Source organism: Vulpes vulpes, chromosome 8 (genome assembly GCF_048418805.1).
Source record: "Vulpes vulpes isolate BD-2025 chromosome 8, VulVul3, whole genome shotgun sequence".
NCBI classification, from domain to species: Eukaryota; Metazoa; Chordata; class Mammalia; order Carnivora; family Canidae; genus Vulpes; species Vulpes vulpes.
The window spans coordinates 56,460,264-56,487,533 of record NC_132787.1 but is presented as its reverse complement, the minus strand read 5'-3'; the positions used below and the strand labels follow the sequence as shown (position 1 = coordinate 56,487,533).

The window sequence follows — 27,270 nt, the reverse complement described above, 5'->3', positions numbered from 1 at the left end:
CCAACTTTTCAACAGCAACACTGGAAGCAAGGAGACTATAGAGAATTTTTGTCACTATGTTGGAGAGAAAACACCTATTAACCCAGAATTCTGTATTCAGTGAGATTATCATCCAAGGATGGGGACAACATAAGACATTTTCAGAAAGTATCTGTTATACAATAGATAGATTAGAAATTCTGATTAAAACACAAAAATTCAGGAAAGACAATTATCATATGATCTCACTCATATGTGGCATATCAGAAACAGTGTGGAGGATCATAGGAGAAAGGAGGGAAAACCAAATAGAAAGTAATCAGAGAGGGAGACAAACCATGAGGAACTTAACTATAGGAAACAAACTGAGGAGTGCTGAAGGGGAGGTGGGAGGGGGGAGTGGGTAACTGAGTGATGAGGATTAAGGAGGGTACATGATACGCAGATAATTATTCCAGTTTCACATTTTGTGTAGACAGAGGCTAAAAGTTTAAAAACTGAATTACTTAGGCAAGTTGGCTGGCTGTTAATTGTTATACTGTAATACAACTAGAGGTTTTGATAGATCACAAGATGACGAAAACAGTAGTATTCAAATGATTTATAATGTCTACTTAATGATTTATAATAGAGCTTATTTTTCTTTAAAAATACATAAATTTTAACTGGAGAAATGAAACCTTTTCTGATAGGGATGCCCAGGTGGCTCAGTGGTTAAGCATCTGCCTTTGGCTCAGGTCATGATCCTGGGGTCCTGGGATCGAGTTCAGCATCGGGCTCCCCACAGGGAGCCTGCTTCTCCCTCTGCCTATGTCTCTGCCTCTCTCTGTGTCTCTTATGAATAAATAAAATCTTTAAAAAAATTTTTTAAAAAGGATGGTACATGATGTGATGAGCACTGGGTTTTATATGCAACTGATGAATTATTGAACTTTACAACTGAAACTAATAATATACTATATGTTGGCTAATTGAATTTAAATTAAAAAATAAAAGACAAAAATTATCAAGCTGAACTTTTAAAATATTCTCCTGTAAGTTGGCTCACAAGAGACATATTTAAATATAAATCACAGAAAGTAAAATAAAGTATGAAAAAGTTATATTGTAAAGGGGTGAAATAATAGCTAGTATAGCTATAGTAATACAAGCAAAGTAGCCATTAGGACAAAAGACCATCCTAGAACAAAAAAGCCATTGGATACTGATAAAAAAAGTTAAATGTACTATAAAGATATCTAAATCTGTAAGGATCTAAAATCAGGGGATCCCTGGGTGGCGCAGTGGTTCGGCGCCTGCCTTTGGCCCAGGGCGCGATCCTGGAGACCCGGGATCGAATCCCACATCGGGCTCCCGGCGCATGGAGCCTGCTTCTCCCTCTGCCTATGTCTCTGCCTCTCTCTCTCTCTCTCTGTGACTATCATAAATAAATAATAATAAAAAAAAGGATCTAAAATCACATTTTCAAAGCATATAAAGAAAAATCTTACAGAACTATTAAAAAGATATATTAATTTCAGAAATAAAGATTAAAATTATAAGGAAGATAACACTGGATAGACTCTTCTACACTTATTTAAACATACTTCTGCTGAATAAATTGATATAGTAGATTAAAAATATCTGTGAATTTATACAATAGAGGTTGGGAAATTTGACCTGTAGAGCAAAGATGCCTTGCTCTGCATTGTTATAGTCTGTGAAGTAATACTTCTTTTGATATTTTTACATAATCAAAAAGTCAAAAGGATAATATTTTTTGATACATGAAAATGATATGAAATTCAAGTTTCAGTGTCCATAAATAAGTTTTATTTAAACATAATACACCATGCTCACTTGACTATGTATTGTCTATGGCTATTTTCATGTTATAATGGCAGAGGTGAGTAGTTGTGACAGAGACAATATGGCTCACAAAGTCTAAATAAAATATTTACTATCTATCCTTTGGCAGAGAAGTTTGCTGAACTTGGAAATAGATTGGGCAACGCAACTAACAGTTTTGATCTAAAGGTTATAAAGAGGACACTACACTCAACTAACTGCAAGATACATGCCCTTTTGAATCATACACAGGCTTTTTTAAACACTTGCCCATATTTGAGGCTATACATCATGTTTCAACAAATTTCAAAAAATTGGTTAAAAATCAATTATTAGGGATGCCTGCATGGCTCAGCGGTTGAGCGTCTGCCTTCAGCTCAGGGCGTGATACTGCAGTTGCGGGAACGAGTCCTACTTCGGGCTCCCTGCAAAGAGCCTGCTTCTCCCTCTGTCTGTGTCTCTGCTTCCCTCTCTCTCTGTGTCTCTCATGAATAAATAAATAAAATCTTTTTAAGAATCAATTATTAAAAAACCCTAGAAACACTTCATAGTTTTGGAAATTTACAAACATATTTAAATACCTTGTGGGTCAAAAAGGAAGTCATTCTGGAAATTAGAAAGTATTTAGAGCTAAAAAATAATGAAAATACTAAATGGTATTTCTTTTGAGATGGGAGAAGCACTTCTGGAATGGCAAGAAAGGACCTTTACAAAGCCATCAGAACAGTAAGAATACTGGAAAAAAATTATCAAAATCAACTCTTTCAGAACTCTAGAAATAAACCAAAGAATTGCAACAATCAGTTGAGCCTCAATAAGAACAACTGCTTTGTGGTGTCATAACTTGCCCGGTTCTCATCCTCCATCTTCCCCTATCTCCAGCCCTGCAGTAGCCTTGAGAAACAGTAGCCTTGGAATCATAGTAGCTGTGAAAATCAACAGTGTGGCAGCCACTGGAGGGGAGCAGAGTCCTGGAATTCTCCCTAAAAGCCCCATTCCCAGGGACTCATCACTGTTTGACAGCTCTGAAAATTCCCTGAAAATCCTCACTCTGACCTGAGTCAGAATTCACTCATTGAAAGCAACCTCTTCCTGGGGCCTTTGTTGAAACTATCAGTGGCAATTATTCAGAATGTCTCAGGCAGCAGCAATAGTTGGGGGCAAACGAAAGGCTGGCTTAAAAACTTAAAAGGAAAAGAGAGAATGAGATAACTGTAGGACTTTGAAAACTGACATTTTCCTGGGAATCTAGAAGGCCACATGCACATGCAGGATTGTACTCATGTCCAGGAAAGACCCAAGAAACACCAAATCTCTCAGGTCTGGCTGACCTTGAGGCTAAGGCTACTGTCTAAGCTGAAAGTGATGAAGAAATGCCCCAATAAGCACACAAATCCCCTTGGAATGGGGAGCCCATGGTTTGAGCATGTAAGGAAATCCCTGCCTAATCACTAGCTGACCACTAAGTTAACAGAACAGAGACTTTAGTAGCCATACATGACAAAAAAGAGAGACTTGCAAGAATAAGTTCAGGAAAGCAATAAACAAATTAAACAAACAGCAATAATAGCAACAATAACAAACACTGGGGGTTGGGTTCTTAGTTCCAAAGTTACTGCAAAGCAAAAAAGATTAGAATAAGAAAGTTCAGCAAGATTTCAAGATACAAAGCCAAAACTAAAAAAAAAAAGTCAATTTTATTGGTATACACCATCAATGAACAATCCAAAAATAAAGAAAATAATTCCACTTATAAGAGGATCAAGAAGAATAAAGCACTTAGGAAGAATTTAACAAAACAATTGTTAATAATAATTGTACACTGAAAACTATAAAAAAGTATTGAATGAAACTGAAGAAGACCTAAATAGAAAGGTATCCCAAGTTCATGAATGAGAGACAGTATTGTTAAGATGTCAATACTCTCAAAATGTATCTATATGTTCAGTGGGATCTCTAAAAGAAAAATCCCAACTGCCCCCTTTGCAGAAATTGATAATCTGATCCTAAAATTCATACAAAAATGCAAGAATAGTCAAAACTATATTTAAAAAAATATGACAAATGTGGATGACTCAGACTTCCCAATTTCAAACTTACAAAGCTGTAGTAACCAGGACAGTGAGATGTTGGCATAGGATAAACACATACATCAGTGGAGCAGGAATAATAATCTAAAAATAAACTTCAACATTTGTAGTTAATTGATTTTTGACTGAGTGCCAACCAAGTCAACGGGGGAAATAATTGTCTTTTTAATAAACTCGAAAGAATGATTTTGGACACCCATTGGATATGTCTCATATCATATAAAAATTATATAAAAATGGATGTAAAAACCCCAAATGCAAGAGCTAAAAATTTAAGACTCTTAAGAAGAAAATACAGGAATAAATCTTTGTGATTTTGGATTATGCAATGACTTCTTAGATATAACACCAAAAGCATGAACAACCAGAGGGAAATAAAACCAGATAAATTGGACTTCAACAAAATGGACATCATGAAAAGACATCATCGGGAATGTGGAAAGATAGCCCAAAGACTGGGAGAAAATATTCGCAAATTATATATCTGATTTGTATCTGATCAAGAATTTGTATCCAAAATATGCAACGTATACTTTTAACTCAATAAGAATAAGACAAATAATCCATTAAAAATTGGGGAAAGGATTTGTTTTTTTTATAATAAATTTATTTTTTATTGGTGTTCAATTTGCCAACATACAGAATAACACCCAGTGCTCATCCTGTCAAGTGCCCTCCTCAGTGGGGAAAAGGATTTGAATAAGCATTTCTCCAAAGAAGATATACAAATGGCTACTAGGCACATGAAAAAGTATTCAACATCACTAACCATTAAGAAAATGCAAATCAAAATCAAAATAGGATACCACTTTATGCCCAGGAGAATGGCTCCGAACAGAAAATAACAGTGTTGGCAAGAATGTGAAGAAATAGGAATTCTCATCCATACTGGTGAGAATGAAAAATAATGCAGCTGCTTTGGAAAACAGTTTGCTGGGTGCTCAAAAATAGAAACAGAGTTATTATTCTAGCAATTCCATTCCTGGATCTTTACTCAAGAGAAGTGAAAATGTATGTTCACACAAAAACTTGTACAGAAATGTTCATGTCAACTTTATTTGCAATTTCCCCAAAGCGGAAACTACCCGTTTGTCCATCAATTGATGAGTGGCTAAACAAAATGTGATGTATCCATGCAACAGAATATTACTCAACCATAAAAATGGAGTGCCAACACAAGTTGTAACATAGACGACCCTTAAAAATATTATGCTAAATAAAAGAAGCCAGTCACAAAAGGCCTTATATTGTATGCTTCTCTTTATATGAAATGCCCAGAATATGTAAATTCATGGTAACAGAAAGTAGATTGGTGGTTCTAAGGCCTTGAGTGGAGGAGAAAACAGAGTGTCAGCTCATGGGTACTGATTTTGGGGAGAGAGTGAAGGGAAAGATGATAAATAGAGCACGGGGGTGAAACTCTTCTGTATATTATTGTAGTGGTAGATTTACTACATTTGCATTTGTCAAAACTCTTAGAGCTATGCAACATGAAGAATGAACCCTAATGCAAACTGTGGACTTCAGTTAATAATAAAGTATTGATATTGGTCATCAGTTGTAACAAATGTGTTTAAAACAGGGAAAACTGAGCCAGGTAGAGAGAAAGTGTAGGAGAATTCTGTACATTCTGCTTATTTTTTTCTGTAAACCTAAATTACTCTTAAAACATAGATTCTGTTATTATTATTATTATTATTATTTTTAAAATTATTTTTAAAGTGAATATGTCATCTTGAATGGATGGACTTTAAAGAAATCTGGAGCACACCGTGCTGGAGGTGGAAGCCCTTTGGAACCCTGCTTGGCCCTAAGGGAAGTGGCTACTCTTACATCAAGTCCACTCCTATCAAAAAAGGAGGGGAGCTTTTGAGCTGGGAAGTTTGAAAGTCGTGAGGACGCTTTCATTCATTTCAACCAAGAACCTTTTGCTACTGTTAAAGGAAAGTCTATTTCACTAAATTTTGAGTAACCAAAAAGAGAATTCGGTTTGCCTCTATATAAGGTTACTGGTTACTGGGGAGGAGGGGGGATGTGTGTAACTGATGAATAAAGATTACATTTTGGTCTCAGATCACTTAAGTCATATGAGAAATTGAGAAAAATTTGCAATGCAGGTGCCCACACTCCAATCTCAGCTCTTAGTAGCTGAGAGAACTTGAGGAAGTTATTTAACCCCTCTGTGTCTCAATTTCCTTGTCTACAAAGTGGAATTATTAAAATATATATCATACGGGGATGTTCTGATTTAATACTTTAAAGTATTCAGAACTGTGCCTGGTACACAAACACATATCTCCTACTTATAAAGATCTCTTACAAATAAATATAAAAATAATGAACATTCCAGTAGTAAACCAAGAAAACGTGTGAATAGAAAATTCACAAAAAGGAAAAAACCTGCTAAATGTTTTATCTCACAAGTAATAAAGAAATGCAAATTAACAGAATAGTAAGATTATTAATTATATATCAAATCAAATGGAATAAGATTAAAACAATAAGGAAATCCAACATTAGCAAAGGTATGAGGAAGCAGATATTTTCTTACTGCCCTGGAAGTAGGGGTGTAAATCGAGAATATCTCTGAGGAGAGCAATTTCATAATTTAGGTTATGGCAGGTGCTACTGATTGCTTAATCAATCGTTACCCAACTTCTTTTTCCCCTTTCGTCTACTAGAAGTGCTATCTCCTGAAAAAAAATCCAGAAGTGATCAGACCCGTAAGTTCCCTAGCTAGCGCCAGGTCTAGTCAACGAGATGTATAAGGGAAAGTCAGCTGGTGGAGGAAAGGGGTGGAATCTGAAAATGTTTTCCTCCTTGATAAGAAGACACTTTAAATAAAATTCTCGTGTTCACTCTCTTTGCTTTTTGCTTTGACAGTTACCATATGAGAACCTCATGCCTAGAGCTGGTGTGCCTTCTTGCAGCTCAGAGAAAAAGGTCAAGAGAACTAAAGAGATGCCTACTTAGAACCTTGACATCATTCATCTGCTCAGCTAACCCTAAAACAGTAGCCCAGGCATTAGAGTCATTAGTGTCATATAAGAGTATATAAGGACACTTTTACTAAAAGAAAAAAGCAGTTCACAAAACAGTGTGCAATGCTGTGATTCCAATTAAAATGTATATATATGTATACATATATATATGTGTACACATATATGTATACACATATATGTATGTGTACACATATATGTATATATATGTGTACATGTGAGTATATATGAATATATTCATAGAAAAGATGAAAAGTATCAGAAGACTTATTAAATCCATTATAAATTGAGAAACTTCAGTCATCACCTTTCTTTGGGATGACAATCTCAGACGGTACTATTTCTGATTTCTGCTGAGAAACTGTGTCCATCAAGTCTCCGCTGTGGGGGCTTGGTGGCATTTCAACAGGAGGACAAACAGGACCTGAATCAGGACTATTGCTCACAACACCATCTGCAAAGAGAATCTGATGGAAAAGTAAAAGTTCTTATATTTTCAGAAGCCCCCAGAGACTGGTTAACATTTAACACTGTGTATCAAACTGACATAGATTAAAATTAATCCAAAGGAAAAATGCTGTTTGCATATTACAGGACGGTAGCTTTGGAGCTCAGAGACTATAGTCCCTTAATAACCAGGATGATGATATTATTTAATTATTTAATATTTTCCATTTACCTTCTATTTAGTTTCTTTTCTTTTTATTTCTTATCTTTTATTGGATTGACTTGAGTTTGTATTATTTTTTTAAATATTTGTTTTATTTTTATTTTCTCTATTTTATGCAACTGGAAAAATAGCCGCTCTATTTCAACTTCTATAACGACAACATTTAAAACTTTGCCACAGGGCAGCCCCGGCCGCTCAGCGGTTTAGCGCCGCCATCAGCCCAGGGCCTGATCCCGGAGACCGGGGATCGAGTCCTGCGTCAGGCTCCCTGCGAGGAGTCTGCTTCTCCCTCTGCTTGTGTCTCTGCCTCTCTCTCTGTGTCTCTCATGAATAAATAAATAAAATCTTAAAACATAAATAAATAAAACTTTACAACATGTTTAAATGTTTAGTGTCTACCAACATATATCTCTAGTATGTGTCCCATCTACAGGTATCATCTACCCAGATCAGTATCTATAGCCTACCAATGACCATGATAAGACCCAGCACCAGGGCTGCTAATGAGAAATCTAATGTTCTTCTAGTTCTCATTCTGCAGTAGGTAACCGGTTTCCTTTAGGAAGTGTTTGGAAAAAAAAAAAAAAAAAAAAAAAAAAGGAAGTGTTTGGGATTGTCTGTCTATGCCGTCCCAAAATTGCACTCTGACATATCTAGATGATCTTTTAAAGATAGTATCAATCCTGCTTGCCAATTGGTTGTCCTGTTTAATCCAAAGTTGTTGTTGTTGTTTTAACTCTGGGAAAATTCCTTAGATCATTTCCTTCATTATTTTCTCCTTCACTCCCACTATTTTCTTCTTCTGGAGATTGTATTTTTCAGATCCCTTTTCTACATTTCTTAACTTTTCTCTCCCTAATAATCTACTTGCCTGTCTTAATTTTTCACAATCACTTTTCTTCTCGTTTTTTTTTTCTCCTGTAAAATTTTTAATTGAAGTATATTGACACACAATATTATATTACTTTCGGGTGTGCAACTCAGTGATTTGACACACAATTGTAATTTTTTTTAATATATAAGAATATTTTTTCCACAGCAACTTTTTTATTGTTTTTTGCAGATTGCTAACCTCTCAAGTCTCTGCTTATATTATTTTTACTCTCAAGTTTTTTGTCTGTTCTTATTTTTAGATGCTATTTCTTTAATTTTTTAAAATTTTTATTTATTTATGATAGTCACACACACAGAAAGAGAGAGAGAGAGAGAGGCAGAGACACAGGCAGAGGGAGAAGCAGGCTCCATGCACCGGGAGCCCGACGTGGGACTCGGTCCCGGGTCTCCAGGATCGCAACCTGGGCCAAAGGCAGGCGCCAAACCGCTGCGCCACCCAGGGATCCTCCTTTTTTAAATTTTTTTTATTTCTTTAATTTTTTTATTCTGTAATTTACTTTCATGCAGTTGTTTTTTCTCTAAGGTTGATGATTCTTGGGTGCGTGGTCATAGTTCTCTTTGAGGATCCCATTTTACTTCTTGGCGGGTATCCTCTGGTCACAGAAGCAATTTCCCTATGATCATTTGGGAGGGATTGAGCTGGGCATATGACTTCAAGATATTATGATTTCTGGTTCCCAACCTCCCGATAGTAGTGAGTTACCTGGGACACTAACTTGATTTTCTGGGTGCAGAGTTCCATCTGAGAAATGTCTGTGTTGGAACTTCTGATTGTTAATTTTGCGGCAGTTTTTCTCTTGTACATTAATCTTTGCTCTTATTTTTCCATAAATTATCTCATCTGATTTGCATTTTTCTAGAAATCCTCCTAATCTTCTTGCCCATTGATGGTGCATTGTTGTTTTCCAGTACTGTTATGAATTTATTATTTAAAGGTATTTAAAAAAAATAAATAAAGGTATTTAAAAATTATTCTAAGGTGCCTCGAGAGGGAGAGTAGGTAAACACTGTGTTTAGTCTGCAATCTTGGATCATATATAGAATGTGTTTGTATCCTGTGTTGCACAGAAGACTATACATTTCTCAGTTTGTCATCTTAAGTGTCACTCCATTTTCAATGAATTGTCCCTCCTGCCTACCATGATATTGCTCTTTACCCATAGCATGTTTGTATTTCACTCTGTATCAGGAAGGAGTATTATTTATCTAAAATTCTTTTACCTGTGTGGATCCATCCAACATGTATTTGACAACAGTGCCTTGCCTGGTGATAACTCTTGATGCCTCCTGCTCCACTGGCGGCATCACCGTCTTGTAGAACTCATAGTGTTTCAACTTCTGGGGGTAGCTCTGCCGGACCATGATGTCCCAAATGGGTTCCTCATTCATAACATTCAGATCTTAAAATAAAAAAAAAGAAAGGAAGGAAGAAAGCCTCACTGTGAACTGAGTAATGCTATGTAGCTGGCATTTTATCTTTTTGCTTAATTTTTTTCATTCTTCTGTTTACATCTGAATAATAGGGCAGTTTCCATGCCATGACAGATAGACCAGAGCACTGGCTTTTTGCTACTTTTGTTATAGTCAAGTGTAGTAAATAATATCATCTACAAGTACTTAATAGGTACCTTCTCCACATATAAATCATTCTTCTCATGAATTCCAGGACATTTCTGACAGAAGTAGGAAGGAAGCAGAGTTTTGCTGTTAGATGTTCCCTATTATCTCTCCTTTGAGTAAGCTCTTGCCCCTGCATGCACAATGCTCTCCTGGTGTCCCCTGGTTGCCTGGAGCCCCAGGGGAAGTTACTCAGGCTTGCCCTTCCTAAATCATTCATCATCTTTCAAAGTTAACATAATCCCCTCATCTTTAACCAAATCCAGATTCTGCTCAAGGTTCTACTCTTAGCTGGCTATTAAGGAGAAAAGCACCTAATAAGTTCCTTCAAAAGAAAATATTATTATTGAGAATTTCTGGCATACAGTAACTATTCAGTTTTTGCTGACTGAATACTTTCCTCTTCTGAACTTATAAAGTGGTTTATCAACATGTAATGATGGCATTTCAAGGATTATATCAAGCTGATAGAAATATATTTCACAATGAGGGCCCCTCATGATACCCCCTAGGTCACAGAAGAATTAATAACAATACAATTATAACCATTTACTCAGATGTTATATATTTTAAATGTTTTGCATTTATTATGATTTCTGGTTCCCATCCTCCCGATAGTAGTGAGTTATTCAGCCCACCTCAGTAACTCTTTAAGAAAGACACTTTCACTTTCCAGAGTTTTAGATAAAGAAATGGAAGTTTGGAAGGGTTATAGCCTCTCCAGGGTCACACAGTCGTAAGTAGCAGGGCTCAGATTTGAACTGGTCTCTATGCTTAACTATTTTCTCAGGTTGCAAAAACAACCACTTCTACCATTACCAAGAAACAAACAGCTTCCCCCAGACCTAACATTAGAATAGTATGCTTCAGATTAGAAAGTATTTTCTCATTTAATACTTGTAACAATTCTGTTTAGTATATGACACAATTTTATAAATGAAGAAATTCAGGTGGAAGGAGACTTGTCCAAGATCATCCAAGAAAGTTGTCTTCTTGTACTATTGTCTTTCCCTTCCTCTGTCCAAAGCTGACCCTGATGAAAACATCGCTACTTTGGTATTTATGTTGACTTGAATTGGGATATTCGTAATATATGGAAGGTCTTTAAAAGATTAGGTGTTCCACGCAGAGTTGTTTTATTAATGAAAAACAACAACAACAGGTGAAACAGGTGTTAAGATGGGGTTTGATAATAGGATCAAGCAAATAAGCAAACAATTATGGTTCTTATCTAGATATATCCCTCTTAGTACACTCATAACATCTTTGTGGAAGACTCTTACTGGCCATTACACAGTCAATCCCATCCATCATGGAAACCTGGACCACTAGCAATCTTTGGAAATTTCTTTGGAAATAAGGGTTCATGGCCTAGATAATGACTAATGAAAAACAAAACTGAGACAAGTCAGATCAACTGCAACATTAATTGCAGCATTAGTTCCCATCTTAGTTTCTTTTCATTTGGGTGGCAAGTTAATATGACATTGAATTTGTTTTCAATTGCTAAACTCTTTTTCTTTAATAGATGCACTTTTCAGGTATGGTGTACATAAAGAAATTATAATATAGAGGGTATTTGGTTGTGAAGAAAGTCAGGATCCACGGATACAACAAAACACTTATCAGATGAAGAAACATGGTCCAGAGATAGTAATGAAAGGGCCATATACAGAACTCGAGTCCCAGGCCAGTGCTTGCTTTGTTGCTTCTGCTAATGCTATTGCATCAGTGGGCCTCCAATAAAGTGAGATGCAAATTCAGTCACTAATGTGGATGCTCCATCGGGTTAATTAAAGAGGTCCTACTTATACTTATTTAGTGACCTTAATAGGTTAGAGCCCATGTACAGAAATAACAGACTTTATAAAATTATATTCTGATACCTGGAAACAAGACTACTTTCCTACAACCACCTGACCTACTCTTGCCTCCACTTACTTTCTGTTCAGTGTCCTTTGATTTGATCAGACCAGCCAACTACTCTACTTGTGGCCCTTTATAGAGCCAGGAGAACAGGGTCCCACCCCACAACAGTTGTTAAGAGCACTGGCTTTCATCACTGGACCAAGAATGAACTTTAATCTCTGCCACTTAGGAGCTGAGTGACCTTGGGCAAGCTAACAAATTTCCTGAAGCCTCAATCTATTTCTTAAATGGGATTATTAGAATTTAGCTTGCAATAGTTGTATTTTTCATATATATTAAGTAGTTATTGCTGGACTCACAGTAAATGCTCAAAAAATACCAGTTATTATTAGCCAATTGTTCATTATTAACAAGTATTTTTAACTGGTAGAAAAATACACACATTTTCAATGGTGATTTAACTGTTTTCTATATGATTTTATTTGCCCTACTCCCTCCCTGCCCCATCCTAGCTAACACTCACCTGTAGACTCTTGCCCAATGAAGGTTACAAGGAGTCCATTGGGGCAAGACACATTTAGGTTTTGGAAGGTAGGAACATTATGTGTCTCTTGTAAAACAAGTTCTGGTTCTACTTCTTCCTGTAAATAATTTAACACATGAATAATTGTCATTTTCTAAATGAGCTACTGATTTATTATGACTAGGCAAGCACTTGCTGAGAGTTTAAGATATGACTTGCCCAGGACCAGTGAGCCCTGCAATGGAGCCTATAAAGATGCATGAGTCTCTATCTTTGTGCAATTTATATTCTGCTCATAGAATGGCACACAGACTTGTGAAACAAATTATAGTACCAAATGGTTAGCACATTTCTCCTCAAAAAAAAAAAAAATGAAGGTACCAAAGTTAATGAGAATATTTAAGAAAGGATGATGGAGGAATTGGGACTTGAAGTGGCCTTGAAAAATGCCTCTGTTTGCAAGTGTGTGTCGGCTGACCAACATGCCGGCTACTTACTTGGTGTATCTTTTAAAATTTGGGTGTTAAAGATGTTCTGCTGTTAGGATATGTGTCCTTATTTTTCTTTAATAAGTATGCATTACTTTTGTAGTAAGTAAAAACAATTTTTAAAAAAGACATAAAAAGATTATTTATAAATAAATGAAGTTTGGGTGTGTCTACTTAAAAAATCCTAGTTAATTTTAGGTTAACTCTACCTGAATCTCTTCTTTGGTTACTTGTACTCTAGAATGAAAGTTATTTAGTTACTTCCATCCAACCCCTAATGACAATCATTTCTGTTTTTCTTGGCTCTCTTTGGTTAGCCAATAAAATCATTCCAACTGATTCCCCACTGCTGCATCGGTAGTTTAACTAGTCTTCTACTATTGATCATTCAGGTTGTTCTGCCTTTGTTACCAACAAATAATAAAATCTGAATAGTTAGCTAAAAATCAATTAAAAACACAAAGCAAAATTAAGAGGAAAAAAATTATGAAGTTCTGTAAAATGAACAATAATGCTCAAAGACATGAACCTGCCATGACAAATCTATCGTTAGACAAAAACTCAGTAATTATCTCCTACCCTCCCATTATAGTCACTTTTTAAAAATTGTGGGAGAACCGATTGGTTTGCTACCAAATTGCTTTCAGTCAAATTAATGAGTTATCTGGGCCTATTCTGCTTAACATTGTGGAATTTTTACTAAATATGGGCCATGTGTCCTGACTTGAGAAAAGTCATCTAGTATAGCTAAATAAATATGATGCAGAGGCCAAGTAACATACATACAAACCCTACAACTTTTATTTAAAAATTTTTTTTTTTAAATTCAATTTGCCCTCTCTTAACTTTTAAAGGGCCAAGGTCTTAAATAAATAAATAAATAAATAAATAAATAAATAAATAAAAGTAAAGGACCAAGGTCTGAAATCAAGATCCCTGATCACTTTTTAACATGTTTTTTTTCTAATAATAAGTTGAGTATATGTACATTGTACAAACTGTTCAGCTGTCCTAGTAAATGTTTCATCAGTGGTTTCCTTCTTGTCTGTATTCTTTTGATCTGTATTCTTGCATTAGAAACACATTTGGAGTCAAAGCCTCTGTGTGCATTTGGTGGCAGGTTAGAAGCTGAGGGTGACATGCTCTTTAACCAGAAGTAGGCTGGCCTTCAGTTCTTAACACATCAATAACCAAGCACAAATCTACCAAATGGAAGTGTTCTCACTATTTAATTAGAGATATTCCTCTTTCAACTGTTCTTTATCTAATGAAACAAAATAAAGTATTTGGAGAATGGTAGGAACCTAAGCAACCAAAAGCAAAGAACACCCAAGAACTAGAGTGGGAAAAAAAAATGAATTCTTCATTCTGAGTTTAGAATGAAAGACCTGAGACAGTTTGTGTGTGACAATATGTCTCCTAATGTAGGGATCCAACTCCTGTGTGCAAATCTCTTCTTGCTCATTCAAAATGGAAACTTCAAGGAATGTTAACATGCATCTGCATAATAACAAAATGTACTGAAATAACACTGTTGGCATAACTCATGATTTGAAAAAAAGTTAAAATTGAGGTTGAAGTAGAGTTTAGAAATCCATGGCAAGTCTATGCACCTTTTTCTCTTCTTCTTTTGGGTGTTCCTCTTCTTTAAGAGATTCTTTGGGTTTATCTTTACCTTTTGTTTTTCCTTTTACTTTGCTTTGAGGAACAGTCACTATAAGAGGAATTACTGTTGTAGTAAGGGCTGATGGGATACTCAACATGGCTTCCAAAGTAGGATCCTTATCTTCTATAAAGAAAAAAAAAAAAAAAAAGGAGGCAACAAGTAAATTTTACATTCAGATTTTATATCTTTGTTAAATAAACATATAAATGTTTGCATCACAAACATGTGGCCATGCAAACATTTATACCAGTTGGCAACAATTTTTACCTTGCCTAATATGATTTTTCAGTTGGATAGACTTCAGGAGTAATGTAGTTGATTTCAAAATCAGAATTGTATTTAAAAAATCTGAGGTACCTAATACTTTGATATATTTGATTGAGTCACTTTTCACATGTTCTTGCCTTCCCATCTAGATTGTGAACTCCTAAAGACAGGGCAACGATTATCTATTTTGAGAAATATTTACTGAGATGTTCTTTTTTTTAAAAGATTTTATTTATTTGAGAGAGAGAGTGCGAGCGAGCGAGAGAGCACAAGCTGGGGGAGAAGCTGAGGGAGAGAGAGAAGCAGACTCCCTGCTGAGCAGAAGCTCCATGCAGGGCCTGACCCCAGGGACCAGGAGATCATGACCTGAGCTGAAGGCAGCCGCTTAACCAATTGAGCTACCCAGGTGCCTCTATTGAGAGTTTCTTACAAGCGAAATATTTGACGCAGTGGGTAATAATGACAAAAGAATATATAAAAGACCTTATGAAGCCAAAATAGTCTAAATAAGATTTATACTCAAATAGCTTTAATACCAGGATACATCAAATAGGAAAATAATAAGGGATACAAACAAGGAAATTCAGAAAAGAAATAGGTTTTTCTAGTTGAGATGATAAAAAGAAGTTTTAGAAGTTGTAGAAGACTGATTTTATTCTGGATCTAAAAGGAGTGTCAGAATTCTCAAAAGCGAGCTGATCTCTAAAGAAATTATGTCAGAATCATCTGAGCGTCACTTGCATCTTGAATTCTATTTGCCTCTGGGTTCCAGAGTAATACTCTACCTGGATCTCCGCTTTCTTCTCTGGGCAATTTTTTTCTGTCTCCTTTACTGCTTCTTCCTCTTCTGTGAATCCTTAAATGTCATTAGGTTCCAGGGGTTTTTCCCTTGTGCTTACACAACAGACGTTCTCAACTCTGGCTGTTCATAATTACTCATTGAATTTTTTTAAAAAAGCTCAGGCCCCCATCTTGACCCATTGAATCAGACTCTAGGGATGAGGCACAGGCATTTATATTTGTGAAAAATCACACATGATTGTGATACACAGCCAGGACTGAGTACCTTTATTATACATAGTAGATCTGAGTATCTCACTCACTACTGGGGCTCCAACTGGCATCTACACACTGATGGCTCCAAAATTTACATCTCAAGGCATGACGTTTCTTCTCAGCATCAGATTCATATATCAAATTGCCTTTAGACATCCCCCCCCCACCCCGTTGAGGAACTGGAACCATTTCAAACTCAGTAAGGCTCTCCTCTCCTAGGAAAGGAAACCCTCCTATGTACTTGATCTCATTTAATTAACAATCAAGCATCTCATTTTCCAAGTTAGACAGTGAGATATTTGCATTTTCTCTTTTGGACTGATCTCATAAATCCAACCAGTCACCAAGCCATCAGAAATTTCTCTTGAATGAGATACCTCTCCTATCTATTCCTATCTTACCTCATATTCTCATTGCTCTCTTACCTGATTTTCTGCAGCAGTTTCCAAACTGGCATGAGACCTCCAATACCATCATTTCAGTGTACTTTCCAAACTATCACTGAAATTATATTCCTAATATGAAATCCAATCATGTCACTTCCCATCCCTTACTTAAACACCTCTGATACTCATTGATCTTCTGGGCATACACTGCTGACATTCCACCACTCCAGTCATATTCAACTTTTCACCTTTCTGTGAAGGTACCATGCTTTTACACAATTGTATGCTTATACACAAATGGTTCTTACTGTCTAGAATTACCTTTCCTTGTTACTTTGTCTGGATATTACCATTCATCTCTAAAGTCCCATTTCAGATGTTATACTTTCTGAAGTACTTTCTAACTGTCCCCAGTACTCTGTTTATATGTAATTTCTAGCACTTTTACAGTTATTTCTCTATTTATGTTTTCTTTCCCATTAGACAATGAATTTTTTAAAAATATTTATTTATTTATTTATTTGAGAGAGAAAGAGGGAGAGAGAGAGGAAAGAATGGAGGTGGAGAGGGAGCAGGAGAGAGAGAATCTCAAGTTCTTAAATAGTACTATTATGTGCATCTTTTAAAAATTATATTTTTATAATATACAAGAAGTAAAACATTACTTTTTTATTCACACTATAAACATTTTCTTTTTTAGAGTTTTATTTTAATTCCAGTTAGTTAACATACACTGTTATATTAGCTTCAGGTATACAATATAGTAATTCAACAGTTCCATACATCATCCTGTGCTCATCATGACAAGTGCACTCCTTAATCCCCATCACCTGCTTAACTCATCCCCTTACTCCCTCCCATCTAGTAACCATCAGTGTGTTCTCTATAGTTAAGAGTATAGTTCTTAAAAAAAAAAAGTCTGTTTCTCCATAGTTAAGAGTCTATTTCTTAAAAAAAAAAAGCTTGTTTCTTGATTTGTCCTTTCCCCTCGTTCTCTCTTTGCTCATTTGTTTTGTTTCTCAAATTCCACATACAAATGAAATTATATTGTATTTGTCTTTCTCTGGCTTATTTCACTTAGCATTATACTTTCTAGCTCCATCCATGTCGTTTCATTCATTTTATGGCTGAATAATATTTCACTGTTTATATATACCAGATCTTCTTTATCCATTCATCAATTGAAGGACACTTGGGCTGCTTCCATATCTTGGCTATTGTAAATAATGCTGCTGTAAACATAGAAGTGCATGTATCCCTTTGAATTTGTATTTTTGTGTCTTTTGGGTAAATACCTCGTAGTGTGATTGCTGGATCATAAGGTAGCTCTATTTTAACTTTTTGAAGAAACTCCATACTGTTTTCCACAGTGGCTGTGCCAGTCTGCATTCCCACCAACAGTTTATGAGTGTTTCTTTTTTTCCACATCCTCACCAACACCTGTTGTTTCTTGTGTTGTTGATTTTAGCTATTCTGACAGGTATGAAGTGATATGTCATTATAGTTTTGGTTTGCATTTCCCTGATGGTAAGTGATAATAAGCATCTTTTCACATGCCTGTTGACTATCTGTATGTGTTCTTCAGAGAAATGTCTGTTCATGTCTTCCACCATTTTAAATTGGATTATTTGTTTTGGAGTGTTGACTTTTGTAAGTTCTTCATATACTTATCAGGTATGTCATTTGCAAATATCGTCTCCCATTTCATTTTAGTTTTGTTGACTGTTTCCTTTGCTGTGCAGAAGTTTTTTATTTTGGTGAAGTCCTAATAGTTTAATTTTTTTGCTTTTGTTTTCCTTGCCTCAGGAGACATATGTAGAAAAAAGTTGCTACACCTGTGTGTAGCAAAGAAGGTACTGCCTGTGTTCTCCTCTCAGATTCTTATGGTTTCTGGTCTCACATTTAGGTCTTCAATCCATTTTGAATCTATTTTTGTATACTGTATAAGGAAATGGTCCAGTTTCTTTCTTTTGTATGTTGCTGTCGTTTTCCCAACACCATTTGTGGTTTTTTTTAAGTTTTTTTTTCAAGTTTTCATTTAAATTCTAGTTAACATACAGTGTAATATTAGTTTCAGGTATACAACTTAGTGATTCAACACTTGCATACAACACCCGGTACTCATCACAACAAGTGCCCTCCTCAATTCCCATCACGAATTTAATTCATTCTCCCACCCACCTCCTCTCTGGTAACAGTTTGTTCTCCATAGTTAAGAGTCTGTTGCTTGGTTTTCCTCTCTCTCTTCCTCTCTCTCTTTAGTGCCATATGATCTTTTGTTTTGTTTCTTAGGTTCCACATATGAGTGAAATCATATGGTATTTCAACTAATTTATTTCACTTGGCATTATACTCTTTAGCTCTATTCATGTTGTTGCAAATGGCGAGACTTCATTCTTTTTATGTTTTATATTATGCAATTATTCCATTTAAAACAAATATATATTACAAATATATATAACATATATATCAAAAATAAGTATATATCAAATATATATACATAAATATACATAGCACATCTTCTTTATCCATTCATTTATTGATAGACACTTGAGCTGCTTCCATAATTTGGCTATTGTAAATAATGATGCAATAAGCATAGGGTTGTGTATATCTCTCCGAATTAGTAGTTTTGTATTCTTTGGGTAAATACCTGATAGTGCAATTGCTTGATCATAGGGTAGTTCTATTTTTAGCTTTTTGAGGAACCTCCATACTGTTTTCCACAGTGGCTGCACCAGTTTGCATTACCACCAGCACTGTTAAGAGGGTTCCTCTATCTCTGCATCCTTGCCAACATCTGCTGTTTTCTGTGTTGTTAATTTCAGCCATTCTGACAGGTGTGAGGTGACATCTTATTGTAGTTTTGACTTGTTTTTCCCCAATGACGTGTGATGTTGAACATCCTTTCATGTGTCTGTTTGCCATCTGGATGTTTTCTTTGGAAAAATGTCTGTTCATGTCATCTGCCCATTTCTTACCTGGATTATTTGTTTTTGGGGTGTTGAGTTTCATAAGTTCTTTATAGATTTTGGATACTAACCCTTTATCAGATATGTCATTTGCAAATATGTTCTCTCATTCCAAAGGTTGCTTTTTAGTTTTGTTGATTGTTTCCTTTGCTGTGCAGAAGCTTTTTATATTGATGAAGTCCCAATAGTTCACTTTTGCTTTTGTTTCCCTTGCCTCCGGAGACATGTCTAGTAAGAAGTTGCTGTGGCTGAGATTGAAGATGTTGCTGCCTGTGTTCTCCAGGATTTTGATAGTTTTCTCTTTCACATTTAGACATTTCCCATTTTGAATTTATTTTTGTGTATGGTATAAGGAAGTGATTGAGTTTCATTCTTCTGCATGTTGCTGTCCATTTTCTCAGCAACATTTGTTGGAAGACTGTCTTTCCCCCTTGGATAGTCTTTCCTGCTTTGTCTAAGAATAGTTGTGGGTCAATTTCTGGGTTTTGTATCTTGTTTCATTGATGATATATGTCTATTTTTGTGCCAGTACCATACTATTTTGATGACTACAGCTTGGTAATATAACTTGAAGTCTGGAATTGTGATGCCCCCAGCTTTGCTTTTTTTTTTTTTTTTTTTTTAAGATTGTTTTGGCTATTTGGGGCCTTTTGTGTTCTATGCATATTTTAGGATTGTTTGTGCTAGCTGTGTGAAAAATGCAGATAGTATTTTGATAGGGATTTCATTAAAACTGTAGATTGCATTAGGTAGTATAACATTTTAACAACAGTGGTTCTTCTAATCCATGAGCATTGGAATGCCTTTCTATTTTTTTCACACTATAAACATTTTCAAATGCAGGATTCATAAATATGAGATTAGGAACATCTGTTTTAAATGTAATAATTGCATAATAACTTAAGGATTAAATCAAGAATAAGGAAATCACTGAGGAAACAGCAGCAATATAGTTGATAGAGAGTAGAATGTAAATATTTTAATCTGAAATCATGGTAAACTGTGGTCAGAAGGGATAGAATTTCTTAGTGACTGTGTGTGATAATGGATTTAATACATAATTTGTTAGGCACAGAATGACTTCAAGTGCTGGCTTGGAAACAACCCAAATATAAAATTAAAAGACAAAATCCCAAATAAGGCAAAAATACTAACAAATTTAATAGACTCTCTAACTCACTAGAGTACTACAATATTTTGTACAAGGTAGAAAATGATTCTAATGATGATCCAGTGGAATATTCTTTCTCCAGAAAAGGAGGTACATAGTAAGGCAGACAGACAGTTGGATCACCATAATCTATACATAGTTTTAAGGCTATATAACACAGGGATTATCTTTTGATTTTGTAAAGCTTTTTTTTTTTTTAATCTGTGTGCTTAGATCTCTGTAAAATTCATGGGAACGCATGAAATTTCCTAATTGGTTCTTGGTTAAATAATATATTATTTTGTGATTTGTAAGGAAATAGCTTTCAGTTAGAGAATTTGTTCATTAAATGTGGGGTAAAGAAATCCTTCAAGATGTCCAATGAATGGCTCCTTTAAGACTGTTAAATTTTGAAGCACACAGAAGTCACAGGATTCATAAAAATATTATTATGTGGAAAAGCAATAGAATTTCTTGAGAAATCATGTTTTTTTGGGGCACCAACTAACAAACTTATTTTCCTGGGTTAGTTAACAAGGATAATAGAAATATACATATATAATTTTTATGTATATGTGATTACATGTATAATTATATATATGACAAATTCTGTTTCAAATGTCAAAGCACTGTTATTTTCTATGTATGAAAGATTATATATGTACATACATGTAAACACACACACATGTACACACTTACACATATATTCCCACCTTTCAGGAAAAGAGGGGCATTAAGTCAAAACATGTTTATCAACAAGAGCAGATTGAGAATGAGCAGATGCCCTTGGTCACGGGACACTTGTCTTTGCTGTCATGCTTATTTTACCTGGTGCCATTCCACTTGGTCCATAGTAACTTATTGAGAGGCAGATCCCATTTTCTAAGGTGGCAGAAAAAGATCCAAACTTGCTGACAACTTTATTCTCTGTATCTGATATTTCTAAAAGACAAATTCAAATCAAGGACATTTCTATTTTATTAAAAAGAATTGTAAGCAAAGCAGTGCAAAGTAGAAACCATGTAAATAAAAACATAGGTACAATTAATTAAATTATTGATATATGCATATACCAATGAATTATTATGAAATCATTAGAAAAGTTTGTTTTGGGGGCACCTGGGTGGCTCAGTGGTTGGCTCAGGTCGTGATTCTGGGGTCCTGGGATCGAGTCCTGCATCAGGCTCCCCTTGAGGAGAGGATCATCTCTGCCTATGTCTCTGTCTCTCTCTCTCTCTGTGTCTCTCAGGAATAAATAAATAAAATATTTTTTTAAAAAAAGTTTTTTTTCAAAGAATATTTAATGAATAGGAAAATGTTCATGGTGATAAAGTAAGAAGTACACTACAATACGGTTACTGCTAGGGTGGTAGAATTAGGGGCAAATGTTATCATCTTTAATAATCTTATATTCCTGATTTTTTTATAAAAAAATACATATTTTTATATCAAGCAGAACAAAGAAAAGTAATTTAAAAATTTCTGTTTTAAGTTCTTGGGTACATTCAAACTTGTCAAACATTGTGTTTTTTTTTTTTTAATTTTTATTTATTTATGATAGTCACACAGGGAGAGAGAGAGGCAGAGACACAGAGGGAGAAGCAGGCTCCATGCACCGGAAGCCCGATGTGGGATTCGATCCCGGGGTCTCCAGGATCGCGCCCTGGGCCAAAGGCAGGCGCCAAACCGCTGCGCCACCCAGGGATCCCAAACATTGTGTTCTTAAGTTTGGAAAATACTAACCATAACTGAATTAATTTATTAGTAAGATTTAGTTATATGTCTTATAACTAATTTGAGTTTAAAACATCGTATTAACTGACTCTTCTCCTTTTGCTGGTATAACCCATGTCACATTGGACAGGAAGCATTTAGTTTCCCCAGGGGATGTTTCCTGGAGATGTTAAGTAGTGTTATCAGTTAGTTTCTACTAGCAAGTAGAGACTATCAAGACCAAATGTAGGATTTTTCTCTTGTCTTTACAGCCTAAGAAATTTGATACCATGGGAAGGACTAAGTGATTGAGCACAGAAGGAAACCTCAGCATTTGTAGTGAATATTGGAGAAAAGCTAAAACTTGAGTAGAAATCAATTAATGAGGCCCTGAGTTCTAGAGACAGCACTTGGTACACGTTGTGTAAAAGAAAATTCAGGCCAGAATGCACATTGCAAACTAAATGTTGCTACACAAAGGTAGCCAGCTACATAAACTCTGTATGACAACTGGAATCAAAAGCTGGGCCTCCAGAGGGGCAAAACCAAGTAGACAGCCCACCATACATGTGCTGTGTATGCAGTGGGCGTACACGTTACCTTAGGGAAAATGTGTATAAGTAGAATGGCAAAACACTTCCCCTAACCTTCTGGAAAAATTACATATGCTTAGTGCAAGAGACGCATGTGTGTTGCTGTCAGAGGGATGGGTCTGACACATTGATGAAGTATTAACCTCCACTGACACAGAGATGCAGCTGCTTACCTGTTTCAAGATTCTGCTCTTCCTCTCTTTCTTCTTTCTCATCTTCTGAAGAATAATCCTCTTCTTTTTTTTCCCTTTTCACCATTTTCTTAGGGTCTTTTAAATGAATTATAAAAGTGTGCTTGTCCTTTTTCACTGTCACTTTGATAAAAGTTGGCCCTGGGGAAAATCATAGGATAGAGGATGGGCTGATGGTGACACTCCATTCAGGTCCTTGACAAGACATCTAAATAATGTGGCATAGGATATAAGTCAGGGAATGGAAACACCTACCAACATCACTGATTTCCAAAAAGATGCCTAAAGGAATAAAGTGACAGTGGAATCCCAGAAATAAATGGCATGTTTTCAGGAATATGTTTTCAGATTTTCTAATCAAATTATAGAAGAGGAAATACGTTGGCTGAGGCTAATGTACACCTATACTCAACTTGATGATTAATCCCATTAGTTAGTAGATGTGAAAGGGATTTACAGCTTATAAAGAATCACATCAACATTAACTATAGTAGTTGTTATTGTTAGTATCAACAAATAAGAATTATTTGAAAGGCACATTCCCTCTTCTAGTGTTCTGACTCATTTTTTTGTCTCCTTTCTCAGCTTTTTTCTTCTTTTTTTTATCCAGCTTATTCTTTTCGACCTTGATTGAGCTATCTTCTGTCAAAATTTATAGGATTAGGATGAAAATACTGTATTTACTGTGACCTACCTGAAACTGACAAACATATGCATAAACAAATCTCAAAAGAGCAAGGAATAGTTATGAAAAATAGGGCACAGCATTATAAAACTTGAGTCCAGTAGTTTTCTCAGTTATGTGATTCTGAGTTCCATTTTTAATTACTTAATTAGTACAATTACTAATTGTACCCTGTGCCCAAGGATGATATTCAAAATATCAAATATTAAAATATATGATAATGTAAATAAATATATATACCTATATATTAATAACAATCCCTGTCATGTTTTAAATAAACAAACCGTATATAATAAAATGGTTTGACATTTAATGTAAGTTGCACCACTAACCTTTGTTTAAATAATTTGAATAACTTTCAGGCCTTTTTATTCTAAAAATTGTTGGTGTGATCTTTTGTTCAATATGGCAGTGACTACCTAATGATGCTTCCAGTTGAGCCATGATTTCACATAGGTAACAGCATCTAACTTTTGCAATGACTTCCTTGTTAAATTGATAGATATTAAATGACTAGAAAGAAAGAAGGAAGGAGAGAGGGATAGAGAGAGGGAGGCAAGGAGGGAAGAATGATAGGGAGTGAGAAGGGGAAAGGCTGGTGTCAGGCAGAGTATGGGGTAGGAGAAGCCCGTGTTGCCCGTTGCCAGGGGGCATAACCTTGTGGACATTAAACAGGGTCCTGCTCAAATTCCCTCCACATCGACCTCTGCACAGCTCTCAGAGAAAATAAGGTATCAAATAAAGCTCAGGTTTTTGAATCCACCTGAGAGATCTTTATTTTTTTTTAATAAATGAATTTTTTATTGGTGTTCAATTTACCAACATACAGAATAACACCCATGCTCATCCCGTCAAGTGTCCGCCTCAGTGCCCGTCACCCATTCACCCCCACCCCCCGCCCTCCTCCCCTTCCACCACCCCTAGTTCGTTTCCCAGAGTTAGGAGTCTTTATGTTCTGTCTCCCTTTCTGATATTTCCCACACATTTCTTCTCCCTTCCCTTATATTCCTTTTCACTATTATTTATATTCCCCAAATGAATAAGAACATACACTGTTTGTCCTTCTCCGATTGACTTACTTCACTCAGCATAATACCCTCCAGTTCCATCCACGTCAAAGCAAATGGTGGGTATTTGTCGTTTCTAATGGCTGAGTAATATTCCATTGTATACATAGACCACATCTTCTTTATCCATTCATCTTTCGATGGACACCGAGGCTCCTTCCACAGTTTGGCTATTGTGGACATTGCTCCTAGAAACATTGGGGTGCAGGTGTCCCGGCGTTTCATTGCATCTGAATCTTTGGGGTAAATCCCCAACAGTGCAATTGCTGGGTCATAGGGCAGGTCTATTTTTAACTCTTTGAGGAACCTCCACACAGTTTTCCAAAGTGGCTGCACCAGTTCACATTCCCACCAACAGTGTAAGAGGGTTCCCTTTTCTCCGCATCCTCTCCAACATTTGTGGTTTCCTGCCTTGTTAATTTCCCCCATTCTCACTGGTGTGAGGTGGTATCTCATTGTGGTTTTGATTTGTATTTCCCTGAAGGCAAGTGATGCAGAGCATTTTCTCATGTGCACGTTGGCCATGTCTATGTCTTCCTCTGTGAGATTTCTCTTCATGTCTTTTGCCCATTTCATGATTGGATTGTTTGTTTCTTTGGTGTTGAGTTTAATAAGTTCTTTATAGATTTTGGAAACTAGCTCTTTATCTGATATGTCATTTGCAAATATCTTCTCCCATTCCGTAGGTTGTCTTTTAGTTCTGTTGATTGTATCCTTTGCTGTGCAAAAGCTTCTTGATAAAGATATCTTGTTCATTTTTGCTTTTGTTTCTTTTGCCTTCATGGATGTATCTTGCAAGAAGTTCCGTGGCCGAGTTCAAAAAGGGTGTTGCCTGTGTTCTCCTCTAGGATTTTGATGGAATCTTGTCTCACATTTAGATCTTTCATCCATTTTGAGTTTATCTTTGTGTATGGTGAAAGAGAGTGGTCTAGTTTCATTCTTCTGCATGTGGCTGTCCAATTTTCCCCGCACCATTTATTGAAGAGACTGTCTTTCTTCCAATGGAGAGTCTTTCCTCCTTTATCGAATATTAGTTGACCATAAAGTTCAGGGTCCACTTCTGGGTTCTCTATTCTGTTCCATTGATCTATGTGTCTGTTTTTGTGCCAGTACCACACTGTCTTGATGACCACAGCTTTGTAGTACAACCTGAAATCTGGGGTTGTGATGCCCCCAGATATGGTTTTCTTTTTTAAAATTCCCCTGGCTATTCGGGGTCTCTTCTGATTCCACACAAATCTTAAAATAATTTGTTCTAACTCTCTGAAGAAAGTCCATGGTATTTTGATAGGGATTGCATTAAACGTGTAAATTGCCCTGGGTAACATTGACATTTTCACAATATTAATTCTGCCAATCCATGAGCATGGAATATTTTTCCATCTCTTTGAGTCTTCCTCAATTTCTTTCAGAAGTGTTCTATAGTTTTTAGGGTATAGATCCTTTACCTCTTTGGTTAGGTTGATTCCTAGGTATCTTATGCTTTTGGGTGCAATTGTAAATGGGATTGACTCCTTAATTTCTCTTTCTTCAGTCTCATTGTTAGTGTATAGAAATGCCACTGATTTCTGGGCATTGATTTTGTATCCTGCCACGCTACCAAATTGCTGTATGAGTTCTAGCAATCTTGGGGTGGAGGCTTTTGGGTTTTCTATGTAGAGTATCATGTCATCGGCGAAGAGGGAGAGTTTGACTTCTTCTTTGCCAATTTGAATGCCTTTAATGCCTTTTTGTTGTCTGATTGCTGAGGTGAGGACTTCCAATACTATGTTGAATAGCAGTGGTGAGAGTGGACATCCCTGTCTTGTCCTGATCTTAGGGGAAAGGCTCCCAGTGCTTCCCCATTGAGAATGATATTTACTGTGGGCTTTTCGTAGATGGCTTTTAAGATGCTGAGGAATGTTCCCTCTATCCGTACACTCTGAAGAGTTTTGATCAGGAATGGATGCTGTATTTTGTCAAATGCTTTCTCTGCGTCTAATGAGAGGATCGTATGGTTCTTGGTTTTTCTTTTGCTGATATGATGAATCACATTGATGGTTTTATGAGTGTTGAACCAGCCTTGTGTCCCGGGGATAAATCCTACTTGGTCATGGTGAATAATTTTCTTAATGTGTTGTTGGATCCTATTGGCTAGTATCTTGTTGAGAATTTTTGCATCCATGTTCATCAGGGATATTCGTCTGTAATTCTCCTTTTTGGTGGGGTCTTTGTCTGGTTTCGGAATTAAGGTGATGCTGGCCTCATAGAACGAATTTGGAAGTACTCCATCTTTCTATCTTTCCAAACAGCTTTAGTAGAATAGGTATGATTTCTTCTTTAAACGTTTGATAGAATTCCCCTGGGAAGCCATCTGGACCTAGACTCTTGTGTCTTGGGAGGTTTTTGATGACTGCTTCAATTTCCTCCCTGGTTATTGGCCTGTTCAGGTTTTCTATTTCTTCCTGTTCCAGTTTTGGTAGTTTGTGGCTTCCCAGGAATGTGTCCATTTCTTCTAGATTGCCTAATTTATTGGCATAGAGCTGTTCATAATATGCTTTTAAAATCGTTTGTATTTCCTTGGTGTTG

At 36.0% G+C, this 27,270-nt stretch overlaps 1 protein-coding gene across 1 annotated transcript in view; it reads right to left on the bottom strand.

Moving 5' to 3' along the window:
• Positions 1-27,270, bottom strand: part of SPAG17 (sperm associated antigen 17) — a 208,677-nt gene that overhangs the window by 51,060 nt on the left and 130,347 nt on the right. The window contains exons 23-28 of the mRNA XM_072766779.1: positions 22,933-23,091; positions 21,282-21,395; positions 14,570-14,745; positions 12,469-12,586; positions 9,681-9,859; positions 7,203-7,362 (exon numbers count right to left, since the gene is read on the bottom strand). Coding sequence (XP_072622880.1) covers positions 7,203-7,362; positions 9,681-9,859; positions 12,469-12,586; positions 14,570-14,745; positions 21,282-21,395; positions 22,933-23,091 — 906 coding nt within the window. The remainder of the gene's footprint in view (positions 1-7,202; positions 7,363-9,680; positions 9,860-12,468; positions 12,587-14,569; positions 14,746-21,281; positions 21,396-22,932; positions 23,092-27,270) is intronic.